A 26,370-nucleotide genomic window follows, 5' to 3' on the forward strand; every position below is an offset into this window, starting at 1 on the left:
CACGCTATTAGAAAAATCTGACATTGCAATATTTTGCTTTGCTGCAATATATTTTGCAATATAAATTTAATTTTACCCAGTGATTTGAATAGCTCTATTTGGAAAGATTTCTTCAATTTAGATTGACTGGGATGATCAAGTCTTTTTCTGTGCAGTGGGTCTGCAAAAATGATAAGTTGCAAGCAAAAATAAATTAGATTATTAAGTTATTAAAACAATCAGATGTAAAATACCCTGGTCCTTATTGTATAAATAATAATAATATAATATTTAATAATATCTTCATCTTTTAATTTTTGATAAACCATGTAATCCTGCAAAGTGACTGTTGCAGATACAGACATTGCTATATTGATGCTCAAACGATATATTGTTCAGCCCTAATCTAAACATTTTCACTGACGCTTAAGGTGATTTGGAGTTACTGGATGAGCTTGCGTTATTTAGTGGTTGTTCATAACTCGAAAAAACGTAACCTTGGAATATCACGACTGGCCAATCAGAATCTAGTATTTCAGACAGCCTTATAATAATAAAATAATAATAATAAATAATCTTCATTATAAAAAAAAAGTTGGAAATATTTGAAAAAGAAAATTCACGTTATTTTGTTTTCAACATGATGATGACTTTTCCAGATTTTTTTATCACACTAGATTGTTTATTAAATTCTCTTGAAATGCATCAGGACTGTTAGTGCTTAAACATGTCCATCTGTATGTATTATGTGTATAGTTACATTTAGTATATGTTAGTTTTGCATAGTTTTTTTTAAAGACTCTTATGTCCAGTGTTGTGTTTGTATTAATGATTAATGTTTGTAGCCTTGTTGTCCTACATGACATTTCGTCCCTCTGTATGTCCACACATGATAATAAGGCTTGACTTGATTTGTTTGTGTGCAGGGCATTATAGCCGAATACAACAAAAGCCATGACATCAAAGAAGACGACGACACAGACAAGTTCAAGGAGGCCATCGCTAAGTTTCGCAAGCTGTTCGTGATGCCGGAGGAGGAGAAGCTGGTCAACTATTACTCCTGCAGCTACTGGAAGGGGAAGGTGCCACGGCAGGGCTGGCTTTACCTCAGCATCAATCATATATGCTTCTACTCATACCTGCTCGGAAAAGAAGGTGAGAATGTGAAAAAGAGTCAAAACATGGTTTGCATCTGTTTGCTACCATTTTACTTAACTATAACATGCTATGAGCTACTCCATGATTGTGTTTGAATGTTTTAAAATGATGCACTTGGTACTGTTATTGATCTAAACTGAATCAACACTAAAATTTATGATACAATACTTTTTTAATAGTTTTTCGTTTCATTTGTGCTAAACTTGCTTGAAGATTATTATTCGAAAAAACTGCATCGATTGTACAAAGCTGTTGTTTCATAGTTGATGAATTTCGCAACATTCTCACTTTTATATTCCTGTTTATAACAGCTGCTTTGAAAGAATCAAATTGTATAATTGATAATTGAACGTTTTTTTCTCATTGGTCCATTGCCTCTAATGGTCATTCAATGTACAAATGAGCTGTTAAGAACATATCCTGGTCATATTTTACTTGAATTTTCACATTAAAAACAAATAAAATAAATGATGCCACTTTTGTTGGAATGTATTACATAAATTGGCCTAAATTCAAGGCAGTGCAACAAGTATTAATATAATTGATCTATTATATTAAACAATTTAGATGAGACACAAAACGCCAATAAATAATACAATATGAATATATACTTTCGAAATTAAATGCCTGTGACCATAGAAATGAAATGAATTGAGCATCTCAAATTACTTATAACTATATGTTTAAATATACAGAACATGTTTAATTATTACATTTTTTTATTTAGTTCAACTTTGTATACTAAAGTGTCTAATAAACAACAAGTAATAATACAAATTTTAGTCATTATTATTATTTTATTATTTTTTTGATAATTTTGTGCCTTATAAATTGTAATAATATTGAACAATATCTAGTTCAATATCATCTCGTCATGGCAAAAATATTATTTAAAATTATTATTAGAAATGAGTTATTAAAACTTTAATGTTTAGAAATGTGTTAAAAAAAGAAATTCTTTCCGTAAAACAGAATTTTGGGGGAAAAATATACAGGAGTGCTAATAATCCTGACTGATGTTTTTCAGTGAAGCTGGTGGTCCGCTGGGCAGATGTGACTCAGCTGGAGAAGAGCGCCACCCTCCTGCTGCCGGATATGGTGCGTGTGAGCACTCGCTGCAGTGAACATGTGTTCTCCGTCTTCCTGAACATCAACGAGACCTTCAAGCTGATGGAGCAGCTGGCCAACATCGCCATGAGGCAGCTGCTGGACAACAAAGGCTTCGAGCAAGACCGCTCCCTGCCCAAACTCAAGAAGAAATCACCCAAGAAAGTGTCTGCCCTCAAGAGGTGAGTGTGAGCGAGTGGGTGAGTGAGTGTTTGTGTTGGTGCGTGCATGTGTTTTTGCGTGCTTGTCTGTTTGTGTGCGTAATTGTGTGTTTGCATGTCCATGAGCGTTTGTGTCCATCTGTGAGTGTCCATTTGTTTGCATGTTTGTGCGTGCGTGCACGTGTGATGGACGCTTATTAGTAGACTTAATTACGTTTAAGTCTGGTTAATTTTTTTTGTACATTTTTGTAAATTTGTAAATGTAAATTTGTTTCGTCCTCTGTAAAATCGTTTTTCCTATGTAATTGTGTCTTATGATGGGTGAAAATGTTTTCCAAAATGTAAATTTGTCTTGAGCTTCTTTGTTTTGCACTTCCGGGGCACTGTACATAATCATTGTATTTAATTAAATGGATTTTAAAAGGGGAAAAATAAGTGGTTAAGTGCGCTGACCTATAGCACCATGATGCTTACGGCAACCAGAGATTGATTCCCAGCTCGAGGTCCTATTCCGATCCTTTCCCTCTCTCTGCTCCCAATGCTTTCCTGTCTGTCCTCCACTATCCTATCACAATAAAAGTTAAATTATTGTAAAAAGTAAAGGAAAATTTACATGATTAGTAGTGATTTTAATGCAATATGTGTATATTTATTTCTGTATTTATATGTATAGTATTTATAGACAAATAGATAATACAGCCTTATTTTTTACATTTATTAGTTCCTTTTATATTTTGATTAACTAAATTAACAATTTTTTTAACCTGTTGCTCAGTTTCATTTTTTTTTAAAATGTATTTGTATTTTCAATATGATTATAGCAAAATAAACCCTTACTGTGAGATGCATTCATTAAGAAATGTTATTATTACGAGCTAAAGAGGAGCATTTTTGTCATTATCAATCAGTTGTAAAACTATTGATGGAATTTCTCTTGTAAAACATAATTTATTAGAAATAGTGATATTTTGCTTTACTGTACAATATTGTTTTTAAATATAATTCATAAAGTGATCAACCTAATCCCTACTGTGATATAACATTTTTCATTATCGATCATTCAAAAAACTCCTCATAGATTTAAGTAAGATAATACTACACAATAGAAAGCCAGATTTCAACAGTAATTGCCTTAGAAATTGTAGTGGAAACACAAAATAGAACTATAAATATGACTTTTTTTAGTAAATGTCCATCTGTGAGCTGTGTGAAATTGGAAAGTTTTTCTTCAGAGCTCTTTAAAAGCTGAGCAAACTAAGAGGATTATATAAGAGTTGTCTGACGGCTCCGCTCCAGCAGTTTGACACTTAAAGAGACAGTACTGTACAGTCTCAGTTTAGAAGGGAAACTTCATAGCAGCATTTTTCTAGTGTCATATTTGTTTGTAACTTTAGGGACTTGGATGCCAGGGCTAAAAGCGAACGATATCGGGCTCTTTTCCGCCTCCCGAAGGATGAGAAATTGGACGGACACACAGACTGCACGCTCTGGACGCCCTTCAACAAGATGCACATCCTCGGCCAGATGTTTGTGTCCACTAATTACATCTGCTTCACCAGTAAAGAGGAGACTGTCTGCAGTCTGATCATCCCACTGCGAGAGGTCTGATCACCAGAATACACTGAATACACACACACACACACACATACATTTATTTATTCTACATTATTTCAAAATTCAGTCACATCCTAAATGATAAAATCCTGTTCAAAGTTGATCATTTGTTTTTTTATAAGTATTGTGGATGTAAGACTGTTTCAGTTGCATCTTTGCAACCAATGCTCTCTCTTTTCACTAGGTGACCATCGTAGAGAAAGCTGATAGCTCCAACGTCCTTCCGAGCCCCTTGTCAATCAGTACCAAAAACAAAATGACCTTCTTGTTTGCCAACCTCAAGGACCGGGACTTCCTGGTGCAGCGGATCTCAGACTTCCTGCAGCAAACCACTTCCAAGATCTACTTTGAACGGGAAATCACAGGCAGCCTCAGCAGCTCAGATGACGAGGTGGGCACAGTAATATACAGGGATGAATCCATATAGAAATTTTGGCCGGTACAGGATGGAAAAACTCCCACAGATTCATAAACTCAGGAATAAATCATAGCCTAATGAGTTGATTACAATATTAAAATAAGCATATATTGTCAGATACTAATATGAACAATGATACTGTATAGTGCATCATAGAATAAAATATCAAACATGCTGATATTAAAAGTTTGGTGTAAGTACAATTGATAAAGTGAATAAACTTATTTATAATGTAAGATGTAGATTTCTATTATATATTTTTTCTTATTATATTTTAAATAAAAGAGCAAAGAACAGCATTTAAATAAAACAAAATATTTATATATCAATATTGTTATTTTTTGAGCAATTTCTTTTAATCCAATGTGCATATGTTTGACTTTTTTTTTTTTTTTTTTTTTTTTTTTTGTGTGTGTGTGTGCGGGTGTGTGTGCGTGTGCGCAGGTGTACTCTCAGCAGGGCAGTGTGTTGTCCTGCAGTCCTCAGCGCAGTGCTTTGGTCTCTGAGGGAGAAAGTGAGCGTCAGTTTAATCTGAATGACAACCGTGTTCCCACTGCCACACAAGCCCTGATGACCATGTACCGCCGCCGATCGCCAGAGGAGTTCAACCCCAAACTGGTACAACACCATCATTCATCATCACATGACAGCTTGGCAGCTTTTTCCCTTCATTATCTATGAGAAAACCGATGAAAAGCCACAAATTTCCATAAAATTTCTGTAAATGCTAATCAGCCACTGCTCCCCTCCTCTTTTTTCTAAAAGAGGGCGGAGCCTTTACAGCAAGTTTCTCCGTTACTCTGGAAAAAAACAAAACTCTTGTCAGCTTAAACTGTGCATTAACTGAAAGATGCAACCGTATTTTCTTTTGTTACTAGAGAAATGGAATATTGAATCAGAAAATAGTGGGCGGGGCATGGTTTTTCAGTCGTGAGCTGATTGGATGTAGTAAAGTAGGCATTTCATTTAGAAAGATCTGGAAAATGGGTTTTAGAATAGTTATTACAACAGACACCTCCGCGTTACTATTTCTGTTTGTTGTCAACGACTGCTGGAGGGGAGTGGTTAAGTATGTTAGCCACGCCCAATACTTCTACCAGACATAATGGCTGCGTCCGAAACTGCATACTTCCATACTATATAATACGCTAAAATCAGTATGCAAGCCGAATAGTATGTCCGAATTCATAGAATTCGAAAAACAGTATGCGAGAAGTACCCGGATGACTTACTACTTCCGGCGAGATTCTAGAGTGCGCATCCCATGCATGCTGCGCTATCCCATGATGCCCCGCAATCGAATTCATGAATGGGAGTAAAGCGATGCAATTGACGCAGGCAGGTCACGTGACCATGACAAAATGGCGGATGTAGTACGTCCGAATTCAGTTCATACTTTACACGTTCATACTGTATAGAACGTACTTTTCTAACGGCGGAGTAGTACGTTTAAATTCAAATGCAGTACCTACTGAGTAGTAGGCGGTTTCGGACGCAGCCAATCTGACAATTTAACTGAAAACAAACAGGAAGTGCATTTTCAGATTTTAATTGAAGATTAGAAGGGCAAACAATTTTTTTTCTTAATTACATACAGAGATGAATTCACCACAAAACTAACACTGTGAGGTAACAAAATCAGTACTGTTAGTTTTGATTTCAACAACAAAAGTCTTGTTAGTTTAAACTCCTAATATATAGTTAGTTTTCTGAGCAACAGATGCACAACACACTTAACTACTGGATGCTTACACACACTTGCATCTCATGTAAAAGTAAAGATGTGTTGAAAATAAAATTTGATTGCACATCATCAAGTCATAATTGAAAGCTGGTTTAATAATGATAATAAAATAATATACGTTATTGTGTTGTTGTGGTTTAAGGAGATTTAGTAGGACACAAATACACTGGAAGTTATCCTTGTGAAACTCAAGTGATAGTTCACCCGCAAATGAACACATTCTGTCATCATAAACTCATCTTGTACTTGTTTAAACCTTCATGAGTTTCTTTCTTGAGTTGAACACAAAAAAGGTGATATTTTAAAGATTGTCTGAAACCGGTAACCATTGACTTTCATAGTATTTGTGTTTCTACTATGGAAGTCAATTTCAGATGAGATGTTAAACTGAGGTCCTGACTCTCTGTGGTCGTTAAAAAATCCCAGGATGTCCTTTGAAAAAGATTAGGCGTTTAACCCCGGATCCAGGCTAAATTTGCCCACTGGCCTCTGTCCATTATGACCTCCTAATCATCCCCATATCCTAATTGACTTCATCACTCTGTCTCTTCTCCACCAATCAGCTGGTGGGTGTTGTGTGGTCTGCTGCAATATGGCTGCCGTCCTGTCATCCAGGTGAATGCTGCACACTGGTTGTGGATGAGAAGATTCCCCCCTATGTGTGTAAAACGCTTTGAGTGTCTAGAAAAGTGCTATATAAATGTAGGGAATTATTATTATTATTAATAATTGTTACAGGCTTCTTTAAAATTTCTTCAAACTCATAAATGTTTATAACCACTTGAAGGAGAGTAAATTATGAATAATTTTTCATTTTCAGGTGAACTGTCTTTTTAAAAGAAAAAACGCAGCGTTTCTGTTAGCAAACCTGAAAACCTGCTTATCCAAGACATTTTCTTCAAAACATCCTTTGCTTCTGTTCATTTAGTCACGCTCTGGTAAAATGCACGTACATCCTGCCGAGCGGCGCATATGTTTTGCATTCAGAGAGGAGTATCTTAGTTTTTTATGATTCTTCTCACAAGATGGTCTAATCTAAAGCTATTTCATACATCAAATGCACTACATTGAAAGCTGATGAGGTTCACGGCTGACTGCTTTTTGCATCAGCATTTCTGAAGTCCTTAAAATCCTCTCTTTTCACCCTGTTTTCAGGCTAAAGAGTTTCTGAAGGAGCAAGCATGGAAGAATCACTTCACTGAATACGGTCAGGGTGTGTGCATGTACCGAACAGACAAAACCAAAGACCTGGTGCTGCAGGGCATCCCGGAGAACATGAGAGGAGAGCTTTGGCTGCTGTTTTCAGGTGAAACTCACAACTGGGTCACAGACAGGACGGTACTGAGAAACGCTGAGTTGGATACTCAGGCCATTATTTTTAACTAAGCAGAAAATCTAGTTTTTTTTTAGGACAGAGCTTGTTTTGTGCACTTCTGTCTGCTCGTGTCTTGAGTTGCTGACCTCAAAGGCCATGTGATACAATTGGTTTGTTATAAATGTATTTGACATTTGGTTGAGGCTAAAGAAAACAAGCTGAGAAAACAAAACATCACCCAGATAATGTTGTGTTTTGAGTCTTGTCATAATGTGTTTTAAGCACTCAGTAATTGTCCAGAATAATAAATATTGCAATAATAATAATAATAATAATAATAATAATAATAATAATATTGGACATTAAAATATTACATTTGGGTAATAATAATAATAATTGTTTTTATTAAATTTTAAAATTGCATTTGTCATCAGTCAAAGGATTGACCGATCAGTGCTTATTCTACATAAATAACAGCAAAAGCATTCAATACATCTATGTAATCAGTATCACAAAAGGAAAAAGTGTTAAACTAATTATACTTTTATTAACTAAATATACATTAAATTCTTGAGAAAAAAATGTTAGACATGCTAAAAAACACCAACCACAGAGAAAGATTAATAATAATTCAAATTAAAATAAAGACATTAATTTATTCATTTATTGTAATTAATATAAGTTAACAACGGAGAAATTATTAATAATTTAAAATATTAAAATGTATAAAATATATGTGTTGTAATTAATAAGCTAATAATAAACCACAAAGAGAAATTAATAATTACAATTAAAAATGAATAAAAAAAATAAATTAATTGTAATTAAAAAGTAAAAAAATTAAGCACAGAGAAAATAATAATTAAAATTAAAATAAATTAATTAGTTAATTGTAAAATATTAAAAGGAATAAAAAATGAATAAATAATTGCAATGAATATGGTTAAAATGAAATATAGAAAGAAATTATTAAAATTAATAAAAAATTAATTAAAGGTAATTAATGTTAATGATTAACCACAAAGAAAAAATATTGTAATTAATATAAACAAAAAAGAAATCAATTGCAATCTAAGTTAAAAATTAACCACAGAGAGAAATTAATAATAAAAAAAAATAAGTTAAAGAAATTCCATTTTTTTTAAATGCAAATGAAATGAAAATAAGAACCAGAAGGAATATGCTTTGTATATACCATAATGTGTGTTAAGCTGTCAGATGTTGATATTTTTATTATTATAAAATGAGTAAATAATAGTGAAAAATATATAATTAAGTCAGATAAACAAGTTTCAAAATTCATTTTAAGGTCCGAGCGAAAATATCAATTGCAAACTGTATTTTCTAATCTGCTACATTCTGTATACACTGTAATTCAAGAAGATGTTAACATATTATAAACGTTAACATCATTTTCTGTGGTGTTGCTTTTCAAATTGTGTGTATTTTCTAAAGTTCTGAATAAATAGATGTATTTAACAAGATGTAAATAGCAGTGAAGTCAGCCACTTCAGTAGACATTTGTATGTAGGAAGTGGCTTAACTCTGTTTTATTGTTCTTTTTTACCACAAACACAAACGCATGGCTGTTTTGTTGTGGTTGTGTTGTGCTGAAATGCACGTACCTGTATGTTTTTCTCCGACGCTGCTTCCTGTTCTGCACATGTGAAGGGTTTTTCAGGCCAGTGCACAGACTGAACACGAGCACACAAACACTCTTCTGCTGTAGCAAACAAAGGAGACGTCTGTTTTCCTTCACACGCATCTCTATTAGCAGGAGAAACACAAGCGCATGATAAAAATCACAGCACTGAGGATTCTTGAAAAGCAGAAATGAAGTTAGCTCTGCATTGGCTATGACTAAATCAGAAGCAGAGAGCAGATCTTCAGAGCTATGTTTTAGGAATTAGCTTTAGTAAGTATTGACATTTTGTTGGTAGCTGTGAAAAATACATGTGTTCATGTGGGTGTGTGTGTGTGTTGATGTGTGCAGGAGCGATTAATGAGATGGCCACTCACCCGGGGTATTATGAGGATCTGGTGGAGAAGTCGATGGGCAAATATAATCTGGCCACAGAGGAGATTGAGAGAGACCTGCACCGCTCACTGCCTGAACATCCTGCTTTCCAGAACGAGATGGGCATCGCTGCGCTCAGAAGAGTCCTCACTGCATACGCCTTCAGAAACCCCAACATCGGCTACTGCCAGGTTCGCACACACACACACACACACACACACACACACACACACACACAAACACACACACACAAACACACACATACACATGCAGACTTGTTCCTATATTCCAGTTCTTACAGTTTATACTACATTATGCCTAAGCAGAGACCATGTAAACCATGTATAAATGTGTGTATGTGTATGTGTGTGTATGTGTGTGTGTGTTTTATACATGGTTTACAAGGTCTCTCTATAGGCTAAATATAGTTTATACTGTATAAACCACTTATTACATGGCCTTACCCCAACCCTACCCCTAAATCCAACCCTCAGAGCAAAACTTGAATATCAAAAGACCTCATTAAGTTAAGGTGCATCCCTGTAAACTATCTTAATAGAGTACAAGTCGTACTCCTACCCATGTCGTTATATAATAGTCCGTTTCCCTTGTGTGGTACGGTATGGTACGGTTTGGTTCGGTATGCTTTTATGGTCATTTCCACTGTCAAAGAGTACTTAAAAGTGAACCGTACTGTACCACTCTTTGGTTATCCTTTGCAAATGGTATCTAGCATGAAAAAAGCATACCAAAAGGCGGAGCTAGACGCGCAGCTGAACGCTCTTGGTTTACAGAGAATCGTCACTTTCAGAAGCAAGAGAATGAAAACAAAGGAAGCATTATTTTTAAAAAACACAGCTGAGACATTACACCGTAATACTATATACATAAAATAACAAGCCTTGGTCGACCCGAGCTCAAACAAACCTTGTCGTCATCTTGATGAACAGCTACAAAGCTTAAAAGAATAAAATCTTCCTTGCCCTGTTGTTTTACGAGCCCGTCTAAAAGTGTGAGCGGTTTCACTTTTTCCAGTGAGCTCGCAAGCGCGTCTCTTTTTGAGATAAAGAACTTCTTAAGCTCATATTAATAACGTGCGCGTGATCATTGAAGCGCTTCTGATATCAGATCCTTTCAGAAAGGGACAAGCACGAGAATGAAGCGCGATAAAACAAAGGAGAAGCTGGAAAAAACAGCAGCAAATGATGCTTTCTGCTCCATAAAACATTGTTCTGCAGCTAAAATCAAATCATGTTTATAGAAGGGTTAGTAATGAACATTTATACACAAGTAATAATGTGTATAAAGCATCTGTTTTGTGAGAAGTACTTCTCATATGATATGTGAGCGACCTGTACAGCTTTACTGTGACATTTCCTCAAGTGAGAATGACGTCGTCTGTAATTTTCTAACGTACACCACGCCCATCAAAAGGGTACACTTTTGGCAGTGGAAAGGCAAGCTTGATAAAGATCGCCTGTACCGACCTGTACCGTACTGTACCTCTCGGTGGAAACGAACCATATTTTGTTCCCATGAACACACATATATACATACATACAAGCAAGATACAAATGGTCTAATCAGATTACATGATTTATACTTAGCTAAGCAAGAAGAGCTCCCGATAGACCCGAAGATCAGCTGAATGGATTCAGAAATTATTAAACTCAACTAGCGGAGTGATTGTTTAAAGCTTTATTTACACTCTTTGAATTATGACGGCATGGCAGTTTGTATGCTCAGAACAGAGTAAATGAAATGGAAATGAATTTTGATTGTGGTCAGTTCTGTGTTTCTTTCTTCATAATACTGACTCGCTCTTCTTCTCAGGCGATGAACATCGTGACGTCTGTTCTGCTGCTGTACGCTAAAGAGGAGGAGGCCTTTTGGCTGCTAGTGGCCATGTGTGAGCGTATGCTTCCCGACTACTACAACACCAGAGTCGTAGGTGAGCTTCAGCTCGGTATAACAACTGCAAAAAGCACATAATACATTTACATTTAGTCATTTGTCTGACACTTTTGTCCAAAGCGATTTAAAATTGAAGAGTCAGTCAGTGATTCAATAAGGGAGTGTTTTGTTTTGTTTTTTCGATTGAGAGAGGAACGTGAAGAGGGTTTCTACAGGTGGTTTGTGAAGGCCACTCACCAGTGTGAAGCACACTTCATAAATGCATGTTTTTTTTGGGGTTTTTTTGTGTAAGAACTTGTCTGGTGCAAAAACTGGTGCAGTGGTACATTTTTTTTTTTTTTTTTTAATATTTATATTTTTCAAGGTATTGTATGTGAATTAGAAATTCTAGTACCGTGACAACACTACTTGAGTATGCACAAACCTACACACACACAACCACAGAGGTAGAATCTGCTGTACCTGCCAGCTCAGTGCATGATCTCATTAATAAGTGAAAACGGTTACTGTTTATTTAAGCTCTTGGGATTTATTTATTTTTTTTTATGTGGAAGATGATTTTGAGTATAATATCCCGCTTTTCAATCATTGCTTAATGCACTTTTTGTTTAATTAAGAATCATCTGTTTTCCACTTTGCCACTGCTTTTCAAATATCAAACTCCATATGCCAAAAATAAATAGTTACGGAAAGCTGTACAATTGTACTATTTTTTGCTGTAATATAGTTTTTCTGTTTATTTTTATTATTAATAACATTTTCAGTATAAATTATTTTTATTAATCTTAATAATACAATCAGCATCATCAAAAAATATCAAACATTATTATTATTGTTGTTGTTATCATGCATGCTTGGTGTGGTATTTTATAGTTAAAATAAATGGAAACATCTGGCAATAAATGCTGTTGTTATCATTATATATGCTACTTTTAGATTATTTTTTGTTTCTATTAAAATTGTAGCATTTAATGGTTCTTGCCAAAAATGTAAAAATCAAGCATAGATGCTGTTTGGTTATTCTTTTGTGATCTCCATGGATCATCCAGCTTCTCAAATTCACTGACCGGCAATCAAACTGCCAATGTGTGTACCTTGTACTCCTCACATTGTGAGGACCAAATCTCTCCACAAATATAGCAATACTAGTAAATTTTAGCTTTTTTTGGTGCCTATGAGGAAAACAGCTTATAAATTACACAGAACTAAGAATTTTGAAAATTTTTTCACATTTTCAAAGTTCTTAGTTCTGTGTAATTTATGCAGATTGTTTCCTGTGAGGGTTGGTTTAGGGGTAAGGGGAGAGAATATAGTCTATTCAGTATGAACATCATTGTGTCTATAGGAAGTCCCCATAAAGAAAGCATTACAAGCATGCATGCGTGTTTCTCAGGTGCTCTGGTGGATCAGGGTGTGTTTGAGGAGCTGGCTCACGTGCACGTCCCGCAGCTGTATGACTGTATGCAGGCTCTGGGCGTGATCTCCACCATCTCTCTGTCCTGGTTCCTCACACTCTTCCTCTCCGTCATGCCCTTCGAGAGCGCCGTAGTGGTGGTCGACTGCTTCTTCTACGAGGGCATCAAAGTCATCTTCCAGCTCGCTTTGTCTGTGCTCGACGCCAACATTCATCAGCTACTCGGCTGCAAAGACGACGGAGAGGCCATGACCATCCTGGGCAGGTACTGCAACTGTATATAGGCTGAAATGTATTGAGTTGAAGTCAGAATTATTAGAAACCCTGATAATCCTGAATAATCCCTTGAAGGTATCTGGACAGCGTGACCAATAAGGACAGCACTCTTCCTCCAATCCCTCATCTTCACTCTCTGCTAACGGATAACGGAGAGCCTCATCCTGAAGTTGACATCTTCAAACTCGTGCGCAGCTCATATGAGGTTTGTTCATCTTAAATAGATTAAATATTATGATTATTATTATTTGTAACTATATTATTATGTTTATAATTAACTATATTATTACATCGTAACTATTATTATTATTACATATCTGCTGCTGTTGTTGTTGTTGTTATTATTATAATTATTATTATTATTAAATAATTATTATATAATTATATATAATTATATAATAAAGTTATTAAATTACTAATTATTGTTATTGTTATTATTAATATTATTGTTATTATTGTTATTATTATTATTATTATTATTATTATTAAATAATTATTATATAATTATTTATAATTATATAATAAAGTTATTAAATTACTAATTATTGTTGTTGTTGTTATTAATATTATTGTTATTATTATTATTATTATTATTATTATTATATTAGTATAATATATAATATATTAATTTAATAACAATAATATATATATATATATATATATATATATATATATATATATATATATATATATATATATATATATATATATATATATATATAATTTTTTTTTTTTTTTTTTTTTTTTTGACAGTGTTTGGGACTTTTATTTTGACAGCAATGAAAGCACCAAAGCATCTTAGCTCCCGTTCTTTGCCTTCATTTGTATACAATTTTTGTTATCGTTCAATTCATATTTAAATCAAGTATATCATCATGCATGTTATGCTCTTTAAATCTACATTAACCCGTTAAAACATCATTATCTGTGAATCTCTAGTAAATGCAGCACATGAGACCGATAATGTGTCATATTTCTGATTTTTCAGAAGTTTGGCTCCATTCGTGCAGATGTGATTGAGCAGATGCGTTTCAAACAGAGACTCAGGGTTATCCAGGCCATTGAAGACACCACCAAACGCAACGTGGTAATGAGACGCTCTGCATATTTACTCGGCCAATGCATCTGAGGGTGTTATTCTGAATGCACACTCATGTTTTGTGTTTCAGGTGAGAACCATCGTGACTGAGACGCCGTTCAGCATCGATGAGCTGGAGGAGCTGTACTCGCTCTTTAAGGTCAGTCATGTTAGGAACTGCAGTTTAGCACATTTACAAGTACTCATTTTGAGTTTAAGGGGGGCTTTCACACTAGCCGTGTTTCTGTCCACTTATTTTTATGTGCAATTTGGACTATCCTATTAAAACAAATCTGAATGGAAGTGCCAAGATGGTCACTAATTTTGTGCCTCGTGTGCGTAAAAATGAGAACAAAAAACTTTTATAACTGAGAAAAATTTTGGATACACTCATACACATACAGTACTTTTAAGTGTGTAACAGAAGAGTATGCATGCTTTGGGACCTACTACTTCCTCATTATTGGACCAATATGTTGCTTAGTTGCGTCCCCTGTCAATCATGCTCACACATCATACACATTTCTTTCATATTTAATGCCTATCTTATTGAAGATTTAAGCAGCAGCAGGTTAATCTGCCATTCGCGAGTCTTTCATGCAGAGAAATTTCCTCTGGTCTTTACATAATTATGCAGAAGTTAATGTCCAATCATCTTTTTATATAGAAGTTGCATCACAATGTTGCAGATGAAATATATCATGGAAAATGTAACATAATATTATTCAGTAGGCTGGATATTAATTATTAGTCATTCTATCATCTTTACCGAAGCCTCTCTACTTGACGGTTGTTCTTGTGCGTCCACACTGTTTGTAGTTTTTTTGCACTACTCTAAACCCACGTTTGTAGTTCTAATTGAATTCACATCCAACATTCGACGTATTGTAGGCAATATTAGCGGTTAGATTATTAGCGCTTCAAATTTCTACTGGAAATAACAGACCAGGGGTGCCCAAACCTTTTTGTATGAAGGGCCAAAAGCAAATATCATTGAGAGTTGTGGGCCAAAGATAAATATACCAAACTATTTTACATTAAAGTTGCCATTGCTAATTTCCTCATTTAATTCCTAATATTTAAAAACAAATGGAAAATAGCATTTTGAATAGTATGAACTAATGCAGCATAACTTTTTCAATTATAACTTAATTCAATAAAAACACAATCACAATTACACAGTGGAGTTCAATGCTGAATACACCAGTCAAGCTCATCAAAGTCTCTGCATTCTCCTCTAACCCTCGGGTTTAAAAGTATGTATATTTTAAACTAAATTACAGCATTTACATGGAAACACTTCATTTCAGTTAGCTACTTTTTGTAGCTTAACAAGTAAACAGACGAATAAAAGGTTACATTAAATTTGAAATGACAATCTCTAATCATCCACAGCATTCTCCCCCTCTTATCAGATGGGATGGTGGGCCAAAAAAGGTTACCATGGGCCAACTTTAGGCCCTAGTTTGGGCATCTCTGTAACAGACCATCTGGGAACCTTTGGCGTACTCTTTTTCAACATACTACCCTTTGGTATTCACAAATTCTGTTTCCGAATAATGTTTAGAATGGATAGTATGTGAAACGTAGCTGTTTTAAATGCAAAGATGACAATGTTTGAGATGTCTTTAAGGCATAAAGAAATACATCTTTACCTTTTCTTGTGACAACATCTTGACATTACCAAGACAAATGAACTTGTCAGAAATCTGTAATTAACATGATTGTCATGGGTTCATTATAATTGTCATGAATATTTATGTTATATAATCGAGTATTATATTTGTTTACGTTTATAAAAGCGTTATGAATGTTGAATTTTCTTGACCTCAGTGGTACAAATTGAATGATGCTGTCGTAAATGATTTGAGAGAGTATTGACACGTTTTAAAGAGAAATTTTATAACGCATTTATTTGGATTCATCATAAAAATATTATCAACACAATTATAATGTTTATGGCAGATTTATGACAAATTTTGTTGCCTTGGTAATGTCAACCTGTCAGTATTTGTCGAGTTGTCATAACAAACACATCTCAAATTATGTCATCTGCGCGTTTAAAATCACATAACAGAGTGAATGACACTTAATGACAGTTGTCATATGCATGCATAAAATCTCCATATTTATGATTATGAAGGTGTCATTATGAAGTCTAATGAACATCTCTTCAACTAAAGTGTTACCCATGACTTAAACAGGTTGTAATGTACCATTAAATAAGGTACTACTGCCTTTTGTACTAAAAGCTAGCTATATCTAACTGCTGGAGCATGTTAATGTCTGCGGTGATTTAAGAAAATGAGTGGAGAATTGACTGCAGATGCTGGAGTTTTATTGCCGAGTCGTGTTTCTTCACTTTAATCTGTTCTTCAGGACATTGATTAGCTCTCAGTGATGTAGTAGTTGCTCTGAGGGTTTCTCTGTGTCTGGATCAAAGCCATTTGTGTCAGAAAGGTCTAGTTAATTTAAAGGATTACTTACTGTGGTTATTAATCAGAGGATGCTTGATTTTTATATGATAACAATGATAAAGGGTCACAGAAATCTGGATTTTTCAGGAAGTGAAGCCATCTAGCTGAAGTTAAAACATTATTTATTGTATTGATCATTTTATAACTTATTAGATTTCAGTATTCAAAATTCTAGGCAGTCATAAATATGTGTATTATTATAAATGCTGAATTATTATTATTTTTAAATGAGTAAATGACATTTAAAATGACTTGGGTTTTCCTTTTTTGATATTATATGATGCTTTCTAAATAATAATTGTTATTTCAGTATATAGTAATAAAATCAAGATTAATCAAATGTATAGTTTAATGTATTTTATTGATATCAAAAATAAATTAAATATAATAATTCGCTTTCGCTTTTAAACACATTGTCACATGAACTCAGACGTCCTGCTCATTTATGTTCCCATCAGGCTGAGCATCTGACCAGCTGTTACTGGGGCAGCAGCAGTAACCCGATGAGCCGTCATGACCCCAGTCTGCCATATCTGGAGCAGTACCGCATAGACCTGGAGCAGTTCAAGGGTCTGTTCACTCTGCTCTTCCCCTGGGCCTGCGGGTCTCACGCTGACGATCTGGCCTTCAGGTTTTTCAGATTGCTGGACCACAACACTGACGCGCTTATCAACTTCAGAGAGTTCATCAGCGGCCTGAGTGAGTGTACAATTCGAGAAACACCGTCTTAATATCCAGGATGTTTAAAGATCCTGTGAAGTGCTTTGAAATGTGCTTTGTTTATTTTGAAATTTTTTATTGCTGAAATTTTACTAGTTTTATTTTACTTTAATTCTGTACTTAATATTATTATTTACATTGTCATCATTTATATTATGTCATCTAAATTAGATTTGTACATTTTTGTAATTTTAAATTATTGTTTTAAAATTATTCAATTTTTATTTAAAATAAAAAATTATCTGTCTTTATATGTTTTTAATGTAAATTTTTGTTTTAATTTCTCTTTATTTTTTTAATCTTATTTTATTTAAAATATTTATTTATTTAATTGATTTTTTATTTAATTAATTTATAGTTAAATTTTTTTTAATTTAATATTTATTTTTATTTATTTATTTTGTATCAACTTGTTATCAAATCATCACCTTAGAATTATAAGGTTCTATCTGACATTTTTGTCAAAATTGAGTCATTGACATTCTTATTAAATGACAACTTATTTACTTTGTTTATGGGATGTTTTTTTTTATAAGTTATTTACATTTTAAGAATTTTTATTTAAAAAACAAATATACACTCAAACTGTTTGCTGTGGAATGCAAAAACTTCAAAGCCCAATATCTCAAAATCATTTAGAACGCAGATAGAACCTTATTATTCCAAGGTGACGAGGTGTGAAGTTGTTGTTGAAGTTGTAATTACTTATTATGTTTTATTCCATGTTGATCTTGCAATGAAATAGCCATGAGTTGCTGACATGGCAATAACTTAAGAATATAAGAATAGTTATATTATACACTGAATAATTATATGGGGTGGAGCTTGATTATGTTGTTGTGGTTTGTTATTAGTCGATCTTATAGGAGTAACAGATTGACCTCGCCCTCCTGCCAGTAAACAACAATCACTTAATAGAAGTCATTGATGAGGGAGGGACAGTTATTTTGATTTAAACCTGATGAGGATTTTTGTTGTTGTTGTTGTTGTTGTTAATATTTAACAGTATAAGATGAATTTGACCTTATTTTTTTGTGTTTTTAGGTGTTTTGTGTCACGGGGACCTGACGGAAAAACTCAAATTTCTCTACAAGATTCACATACTTCCAGGTAGGAGAGAATATTTAAGAGAAAACATAATGAATATAACTTTGGTAATATTTTGGTAATTATTAAAGTTTAAACTAGTTAATATGTTCACTATATTCAATATCAAATGTTTTAGTCAATACAAGTTTAACTATTAAGTAATTAAAAATAATTATTACATTTAACAAATGATTAATAAATAACATTATTGAGCATAAAAAATATAAAAATAAATAATATATTAATATTAATTTAATATTTTTATATTAATATTTTAATCATATTTTCATTTAGTGAATTTAAAGTAAATAAACAAAACTAATATGTAACATCAAAAAATATAAGTCTAAAAACAATTGATTAAAAATAAATTATTACAAAATATAAAAGAAAGCAGAAATGAAAGTCAAGACTGATGTTTGTTCTTCACGTCTCACGCTTCAGTTACAATGAGGTTCCAGCTCTCATGAAAGCAGTCACCAACTCAAATTAACCCCTACATATTAAATAATTAAAACCTACATAATAAAAATGTTTAATTCAAGATCATGCAACAAGTACTGTAGCAAAGTTTATTAATAGCGAAGTCACTGAAGTGTTGCTCCATTTAGACCTAATTATAACATCCAGTTACTCTAGATTTCTACTTATTGTATCCTGTATTTTTCGTCATTTGTATTTGTGATAACATGTTAATGTTTAAATAAAATGTGTTCAGTGTATTATTTTTTTTATTTACTTTTATTTTATTTGACTGTATTTTAAAAAATATATATAGCAGTTTTCACACTTACTAACAGAAGTATGGCATACAAAGCTTTTTACATTTACAAAATTGTTAAACATATGAATCCAGAAAAAAAGGGAAAAAATTCATTAGTAAATCAAATAAATGAAATGTAAGCACTATATTATTATTATTATTATTAATATTATTATTATTCATACATTTTGTTTATTTTATTTTAAAGAGGTTGAATTTTACATTAATTTAAATTTTTCTCTTAATTTTATAATTTTTACAACTTTTGAGTTGCACCATGAGCAAGAAAAAGAGTTTATCTAGTTGTGTTTGTTTCTTAGCCCATAATTTAATAGAGAATATTTTTTAAATATATATATTTATTTAAATTTCATTTTAATTTATTTATTATTATTATTATTATTATTATTATTATTGTCTTAAAGTTTATTTTTAAAATATTTGATATATTTATATAAGTTAATTTTATTTATTTCCAGAGTTGCACCATGAGCAGGAGGAGCCGGACTCAGCCTGTGAAGCCACACAGTATTTTTTTGAGGACATCACTCCAGAGACCTCCAGCGGTACTGCTGCGCGCACTTACACAAACACAAACAAACAAACACACACACACACACACACACACACACACACACACACACACACATACCATATAGCACATGAGACTTCTTCAAGTAATGCTGATCGTTGTGACCTCTGCCTGACAGGCCTCGACCACAAGAGCAGAAGTGAGAAGGACGACGGTTTCGTCAGAGTCACGTTTAAGAATGAGAAAGGTGAGAAAAAGCAGCCATTCATACCAAAACAGTTAAATAATTGATAAATAATAAAGATTGTACAGCTCTGCGATATTGAAGCGAAATTCAATGATGTTTTGATATGCAATCCCAGAATTTAACAAATGTTACAACCAACATAACGATTTGCCCTCCTGTGAATTCTTTTTCCTTTTTCAAATATTTCCCAAATAATGTTCAACAGAGCAGGACATTTTTCACAGTATTTCCTATAATATTTTTTTCTTGTGGAGAAAGTCATATTTGTTTTATTTCAGCTAGAATAAAAGCAGTTTTTAATTTTTTTTTTATTATTAGCCCCCTTGAGCAATATTTGTTTTCAATTGTCCACAGAACAAACCACTGTTGTAATATAACTTGCCTAATTAACCTAGTTAAGCCTTTAAATGTCACTTTAAGCTGTATAGAAGTGTCTTGAAAAATATAAAATAAAGATAAAATAAATCAGTTATTATAAATGAGTGAAAATTAACAGGGGGGCTAATAATTCTGAATCCAACTAAGCAGCAGTGCATTCAGTAAGTCTTCTCCTGCCTGTGTGCTGATGCAGTTAAGAAAACACACACTGCAGATTACAGGACGTACCTGCGCCTCTGGAATCAGGAGACCAAAGCCAAGCTGGAGAACATGAAGGATCTGCCCAAACTTAACCAGGTACACCTCAATACACTGTCCTGTTAGGGCCAGGACACACTAAGCATCTAAAACGGAGTATATGCACACAAGACTATTATTTACAGACTCTGTCTTGACTGTTTGTGTTTTATTTCCCCTCCATTATTTTCAGAGTCAGTTCATTGAGTTGTGCAAAACCCTCTACAACATGTTCAGCGAGGATCCCAATGAGCAGGAGCTTTATCATGCCACGGCTACAGTCACCAGCCTGCTGCTGGAGATGGGTGAAGTGGGAAAACTCTTCTGTACACCCGCTAGCAAACACAACAATGAAGACGATGATGAGGAAGAAGACGAGCGCAGCATCCCGACATGCAGAAACAAGCAGGACAGACCACATCGCAAACCCTGCGACATCACGCCTCCATTAGACGAGATCAAACTGGAGGACTCGTCACCTAAAGACACGGCTACGTCTTCCGCTATGCTAATCTCGGATGACGAGACCAAAGATGACACGTCCATGTCCTCGTACTCCGTCCTGAGCGCCGGATCGCACGAGCTGGACGATAAGCTTCAGTGCGAGGATATCGCAGACGACACCGTTCTCATACGCAATGGCGGAGCAGGGCATCATGGGAGATCCGGGCTTCCTCACAGCGCTAGCATCGATAAAGACTGGGCCATCACTTTCGAGCAGTTCCTAGCCTCCGTCCTCACTGAACAGGCCCTCGTGCAGTACTTCGAGAAGCCGGTGGACGTCGCCGGGCGGATCACCAACGCCAAGAACGTTCGCAAGGTGGGACACCAACACATGTCCGTTAGCGACTACGAGATCTCGCTATCCGGCTAACGGGATTACATTTGAAAACTATTGGTTGAAGGTTGGCGGGAATGCGAGTTCCAAAAATTCTAATTATGACATCATTTGTTGTTAAATGTGTTCCAAACCTGTTCATTTTAGTGTTACGATGAAAGTAGAAGGTGACCCGTTGTGTTAAGCTAATTATAAAAAAGGCAATTAGATCTGAAATGAAATGTTCTTCAAAGCAAATAGTGACTAGTTCATCCAAAAATGAGATTTAACTCATTTTCTCTTCCTCAAGTGTTTCCAAATCCTTTGTGATTTTCTTTTCATTCAGTTGAACACAAAAGAAGATATTTTGAAGAATGCTGAAAACATGTATTATTGAATTTTATAGTAGGAAAAATAAATACCATGTAAGTCAATGTTACAGGTTTCCAGCATTCTTCAAAATATCTTCTTTTGTGTTCAACTGAATAATGAGACTTTAATGACATTTTTGGATTCACTTTCCCTTTAAATTTCTTTAATGAAAAGCAGCTAGTATTTACTCTTCCTCTAGTGGTTCAAACCTTTGAGTTTCTTTATTTTGTTGATCACAAAAGAAGATGTTTTGAAGAATGCTGAAAATCTTTAACCATTGACTTCCATAGTAGGAAAAACAAATACTATGGAAGTCGATGGTTACAGGTTTCTAGCTTTCTTCAAAATATCTTCTTTTGTGTTTAGCTGAAAAGACTTTGATGACAGAGATTTCATTTTTGGGTGAACGATCCCTTTGAATTTCTCAAAGGAAAAGCAGTTGTTTAGTGGATAGTTCAGCATTTAATCTCCAATCCCCTTTCACTCTATGGAAATGAGCAGCGTGAACATTTGGTTAAGTATTCTGACTTTCATGTCATCATAAACCTGAAGCTAAATCTGAATACAAAGTTTTATTTTACAAATTAAATGCTAGTCTTTCCATATAGTTGAATATATGGTGGACTTGTCTGTCCATCTGAAAACAACAGAGAAGATTTAAATAATCTTGAAGACTTGTGCAATCTTTAATGAGTTTTCCTAAGCCTTACGATAACACATAGGAACTCATGTCTTCTGTGGTTTAAAAATCACTACATCAATAACATTGTTTGGAATATAGTATGAACATTCAGCTAAATATCTTCTTTTGTGCACCACATTAAGAAAGACAGACTCAGATTCTCACCATCATGTCAATACAAATGTACATGATGTGATTTTTTTTATATTGAATACAAAGTTTTTACACTTTAACAAATGTAATGCTAATTTTTCCATACAGTGAAAGTGGATGGTGACCAACACAGTTAAGATAAAAATTATTAAAAAAAAAACACCATTAAAATTAACTACTTACTATTATTAACATTATTTAAATTTACTATTGTAAATACTATTTTTAAACTCGTATGTTTTTGTTTCATATAATGAAAGTGAATGGTGACCTCTGTCAAAATAAAAAAAAATTAAAAAGAATAAAAAAATAAACTTGTACTACTTTAATTTTTGGTGCTCAAAATCTCCCCATTCACTCGCATTGTATGGAAAGGAGCTTAATTTTTGAAGAACTTTAGTATTATTTTTATTTTTAAATATTATAGTTTTTTTTTCTTAAACAATTTAAGTCCACAGTGAACATCTTTGTGAGGTAAACAAAAAACAACAACTCTGTTTATATTTATTTATATATGACAAACTTCATTGTCAATTTTGGAGCTTAAAATCTCCAGTCCCCATTCACTCGCATTGTATGGATATGAGCAGCATGAACATTCAGCTAAATACCTCTCTTTGTGTGTTATCTTAAGAAATGCATAATTTCCACAAAACTTATATATTATATTTATATGCATACATTATAGTTTTTAAAAACAATTCAAGTCCATAGTGAACATCTCTGTAAAGTACAAAGAAAGCTCAAAATCTCCAGTTCCCTATCACTTACATTTTATGGAAAGAGCAGCATGAACATTCATCTAAACAGCTTCTTTTATGATCTACCCTTGATTAATAAAACTGTGTATAAAAGTCAGGTTTGGAACAACATGAAAATCAGCAAACGATGACAAGTTTAATTTCTGGTCAAGCAGTCCTTCCCCTTCACTGACCCGTCCACCTAATTTACCCAATCTCAGTCGATGGATCTGGTCTTCAATCAGTGTGAGTCTTTAAAGCTCGTTATGAACAGACACTAAGGACTTTTCTCTTGGATGATGAGCTTTTTACCTGTACAGAGTCTGTAAACGCCACTGCTCTTCATGTGCTTTATACTGTATGCAACACTCGTATTTAACACACGTAGACTGTTTACCATAGTAATCGTGTCTAGAGTAGCTCACTGCGACAAAAAAAACTCAATCTTTTTCTTAATCAGTGTTTTTATTTAAGCGTCTAAACATTAGTGCTGTCAAACGATTATATTTAATTTAATACGTAATAAAATGTTTATTTAGATAATATATGAGAATTAGATCAAAATTTTTGGATCTCAAAATCTCCAGTCCCTCCATTCACTCACATTGTAAGGAAATGAGCAGCATGAACATTCAACTAAATATCTCTTTTTGTGTTTTACCTTAAGAAATGCAAAATTTTCGCAAAACTTTAATAATTTTGTATGTGCAAACGTTATAGTTCTTAAAAACAATTAGAGTCCACAGTGAACATCTTTGTAAAGTAAAAAAGAAAAATACTTGAGGAACAATTAAAGGAGCATTAAGGAATTGAGCAGCATGAACATTCAGCTAATTGCTTGTTTTTGTGGTCTACGTTAAGAGGTGCATCATTTACAAAACTTTAATAACTTTGTGCATACATTATAGTTCATTAAAACAATTAAAATCCTTAGTAAACATCTTTGAAGTTAAAAAACACATTGTCATTTTTGGCGCTCAAAATCTCCAGTCCCCCCATTCACCCCCATTGTAATGAAATGAGCAGCATGAACATTACGCTAAATATCTCTTTTCCTGTTTTACCTTATGAAACGCATCATTTTTACAAAACTTCTTTTTCAAAACAATTAAAGTCCACAGTGAACATCTCTGTAAAGTAAATAAATAAATAAAAATACTTGAAAATTAAAAATGAGCATTTAGGAAATGAGCAGCATGAGCATTCAGCTAAACGCCTCTTTTTGTGTTTTATCCTAAGAAATGCATAATTTTCAGAAAACTTTATTAATATTTTTTATGTGCATACATTTTAGTTTTTTAAAAGTTAAACAATTAAAAAGTCTACAATGAACATCTCTGTAAGGTAAGAATAAAAATACTTGAACAATAAGATGAGCATTAATGTCCGTTTTTGTGCTAAAAAACTCCAGTGTCCATTCAGATTATATATTCATAAGTATATAAATTCATTGAGAGTAATTTAATTTCTTTATCACTAATTACTAAATAAAATTGCAAGAATAATCTTTTATCAAACATGTTCAAAAACACTCCTCCATCTGTTATTGGTAAAAAAATGTTTTAAAAAACTGGCCCCGCCCTAAAGTCACACCATTGGCTGAGCCAGAGTCGCTGCGACAGGATGACAGAAAAAAACATCAGAGTAAGCAAAGCTATATATATAATTTGTGTCGAATTATTTTTCTAATTAAATAAAGTGCTAATTTATTTATTTTAGGTAGAAATACAAATGAAAAGTTTCTCAATATATATAAATGCATGTGTATAGCTACAGTATATATGCATAACAAATATGTACAGAACACACATATTAACAAATACAGACTTTTATTTTGGATTTTGTTGCGATGTAATTGTTTGACAGCACTACTAGACATTCTTAAACATTTTACTTGAGAAGCAAAAACATTTTAGCTTAATAAATGCAAATTAAATTCTATTATTTATTTTTTGTAAGAATTTAATAAAAACGTTGGCCAGAGTTTTCAATTTTACAAAGGTTTACTACAGTCGTTTTGCTTTCTTCATGCTCTGTATAATAGCAATCATACGTGGTGCTGCTTCTCAATGTCTTTACACAGATAAAGATGCAGATTAAGAGAATGATTGTGTTTTTAACGCTATAGTAGATGATCTTGAGTGCGTTCACAGCGGTCGTGGACATTTAACACAAACTCTAGCCAGAGTGAAGGATGCTGGGATATGAAGTGACGTCTGCTGGGATTATAGGATGGATGTTTGCCGGCAGGATCTAGAATCATCTGTAGTTTCCCAGTTTTTCTGCTCTCTCTGGATTCTTTGCACCTCTGCACTTTGGGTTTTGTTCTTCTTGTAAAGGTGAGGATTTGTGATCTTCTTATAGACTAGAGTCCGTTTTTCACTGTGTGTGTTTCTCCAGGCATGAGGCTTGTTTCTTAACTTATTGCCATTGTTTTTTTTTTATTTAATGAACGAGTTTCTACTTGAGTTCACTGCTGCTGTTTTTAAGTTGATGTTTTAATGTGAATGGCTCAGATCGAGCTGTAAATGACTTCAGTCCAACTACAGAAATTAAAAATATGAAAGGATAATCACCCTGTCCTGTTGTTTAAATGGCTTGCGTTTCTTTTATTGTTAAATATATTTCAGTTAATTTCATGGTAAATGAAGTACAAAAAGTTATAGATGAAATGTCTTTCCTCCATATCAAGTGTTTTCGTGTTCTGTTTTACAGAAGGTAATTATTGGCCATTACTGGACATTTTTGAGACACAATGCAAGAGATTTTAAGATTAAGAGAGATGAAAAACACTCCTTAAAAATCTAATAACATTTAAAAGGGATAATCACATAACATTTCAAATGCACACATGCATGCGGATATATTATTACATATTTTTATAAAAAGTTCAATCTGATTAATTGCATATAAAAATAAATGAGATCAAATGTGTATCATTTTTATTTCACACAAACAGTTGAAGTGG

At 33.6% G+C, this 26,370-nt stretch overlaps 1 protein-coding gene and 1 long non-coding RNA gene across 2 annotated transcripts in view; one reads left to right on the plus strand and one right to left on the minus strand.

Moving 5' to 3' along the window:
* The window catches only part of tbc1d9 (TBC1 domain family, member 9 (with GRAM domain)), a 43,825-nt gene extending 17,851 nt beyond the window's left edge, over positions 1-25,974 (plus strand). Inside the window, exons 4-21 of the mRNA XM_087237805.1 lie at positions 906-1,134; positions 2,165-2,426; positions 3,800-4,007; positions 4,204-4,410; positions 4,882-5,055; positions 7,337-7,487; positions 9,490-9,704; positions 11,347-11,464; positions 12,821-13,106; positions 13,193-13,322; positions 14,106-14,204; positions 14,287-14,355; positions 17,131-17,371; positions 18,437-18,502; positions 19,724-19,810; positions 19,955-20,023; positions 20,595-20,698; positions 20,832-25,974. Of these exons, the coding sequence (XP_087093931.1) occupies positions 906-1,134; positions 2,165-2,426; positions 3,800-4,007; positions 4,204-4,410; positions 4,882-5,055; positions 7,337-7,487; positions 9,490-9,704; positions 11,347-11,464; positions 12,821-13,106; positions 13,193-13,322; positions 14,106-14,204; positions 14,287-14,355; positions 17,131-17,371; positions 18,437-18,502; positions 19,724-19,810; positions 19,955-20,023; positions 20,595-20,698; positions 20,832-21,512 (3,396 nt within the window). The 3' untranslated portion in view covers positions 21,513-25,974. The remainder of the gene's footprint in view (positions 1-905; positions 1,135-2,164; positions 2,427-3,799; positions 4,008-4,203; positions 4,411-4,881; positions 5,056-7,336; positions 7,488-9,489; positions 9,705-11,346; positions 11,465-12,820; positions 13,107-13,192; positions 13,323-14,105; positions 14,205-14,286; positions 14,356-17,130; positions 17,372-18,436; positions 18,503-19,723; positions 19,811-19,954; positions 20,024-20,594; positions 20,699-20,831) is intronic.
* The window catches only part of LOC147847018 (uncharacterized), a 919,394-nt gene that overhangs the window by 386,892 nt on the left and 506,132 nt on the right, over positions 1-26,370 (minus strand). The window lies entirely within an intron of this gene.

Source organism: Danio rerio, chromosome 1, assembly GCF_052040795.2.
Source record: "Danio rerio strain M-AB ecotype USA chromosome 1, GRCz13ab, whole genome shotgun sequence".
Classification (NCBI taxonomy): domain Eukaryota; kingdom Metazoa; phylum Chordata; class Actinopteri; order Cypriniformes; family Danionidae; genus Danio; species Danio rerio.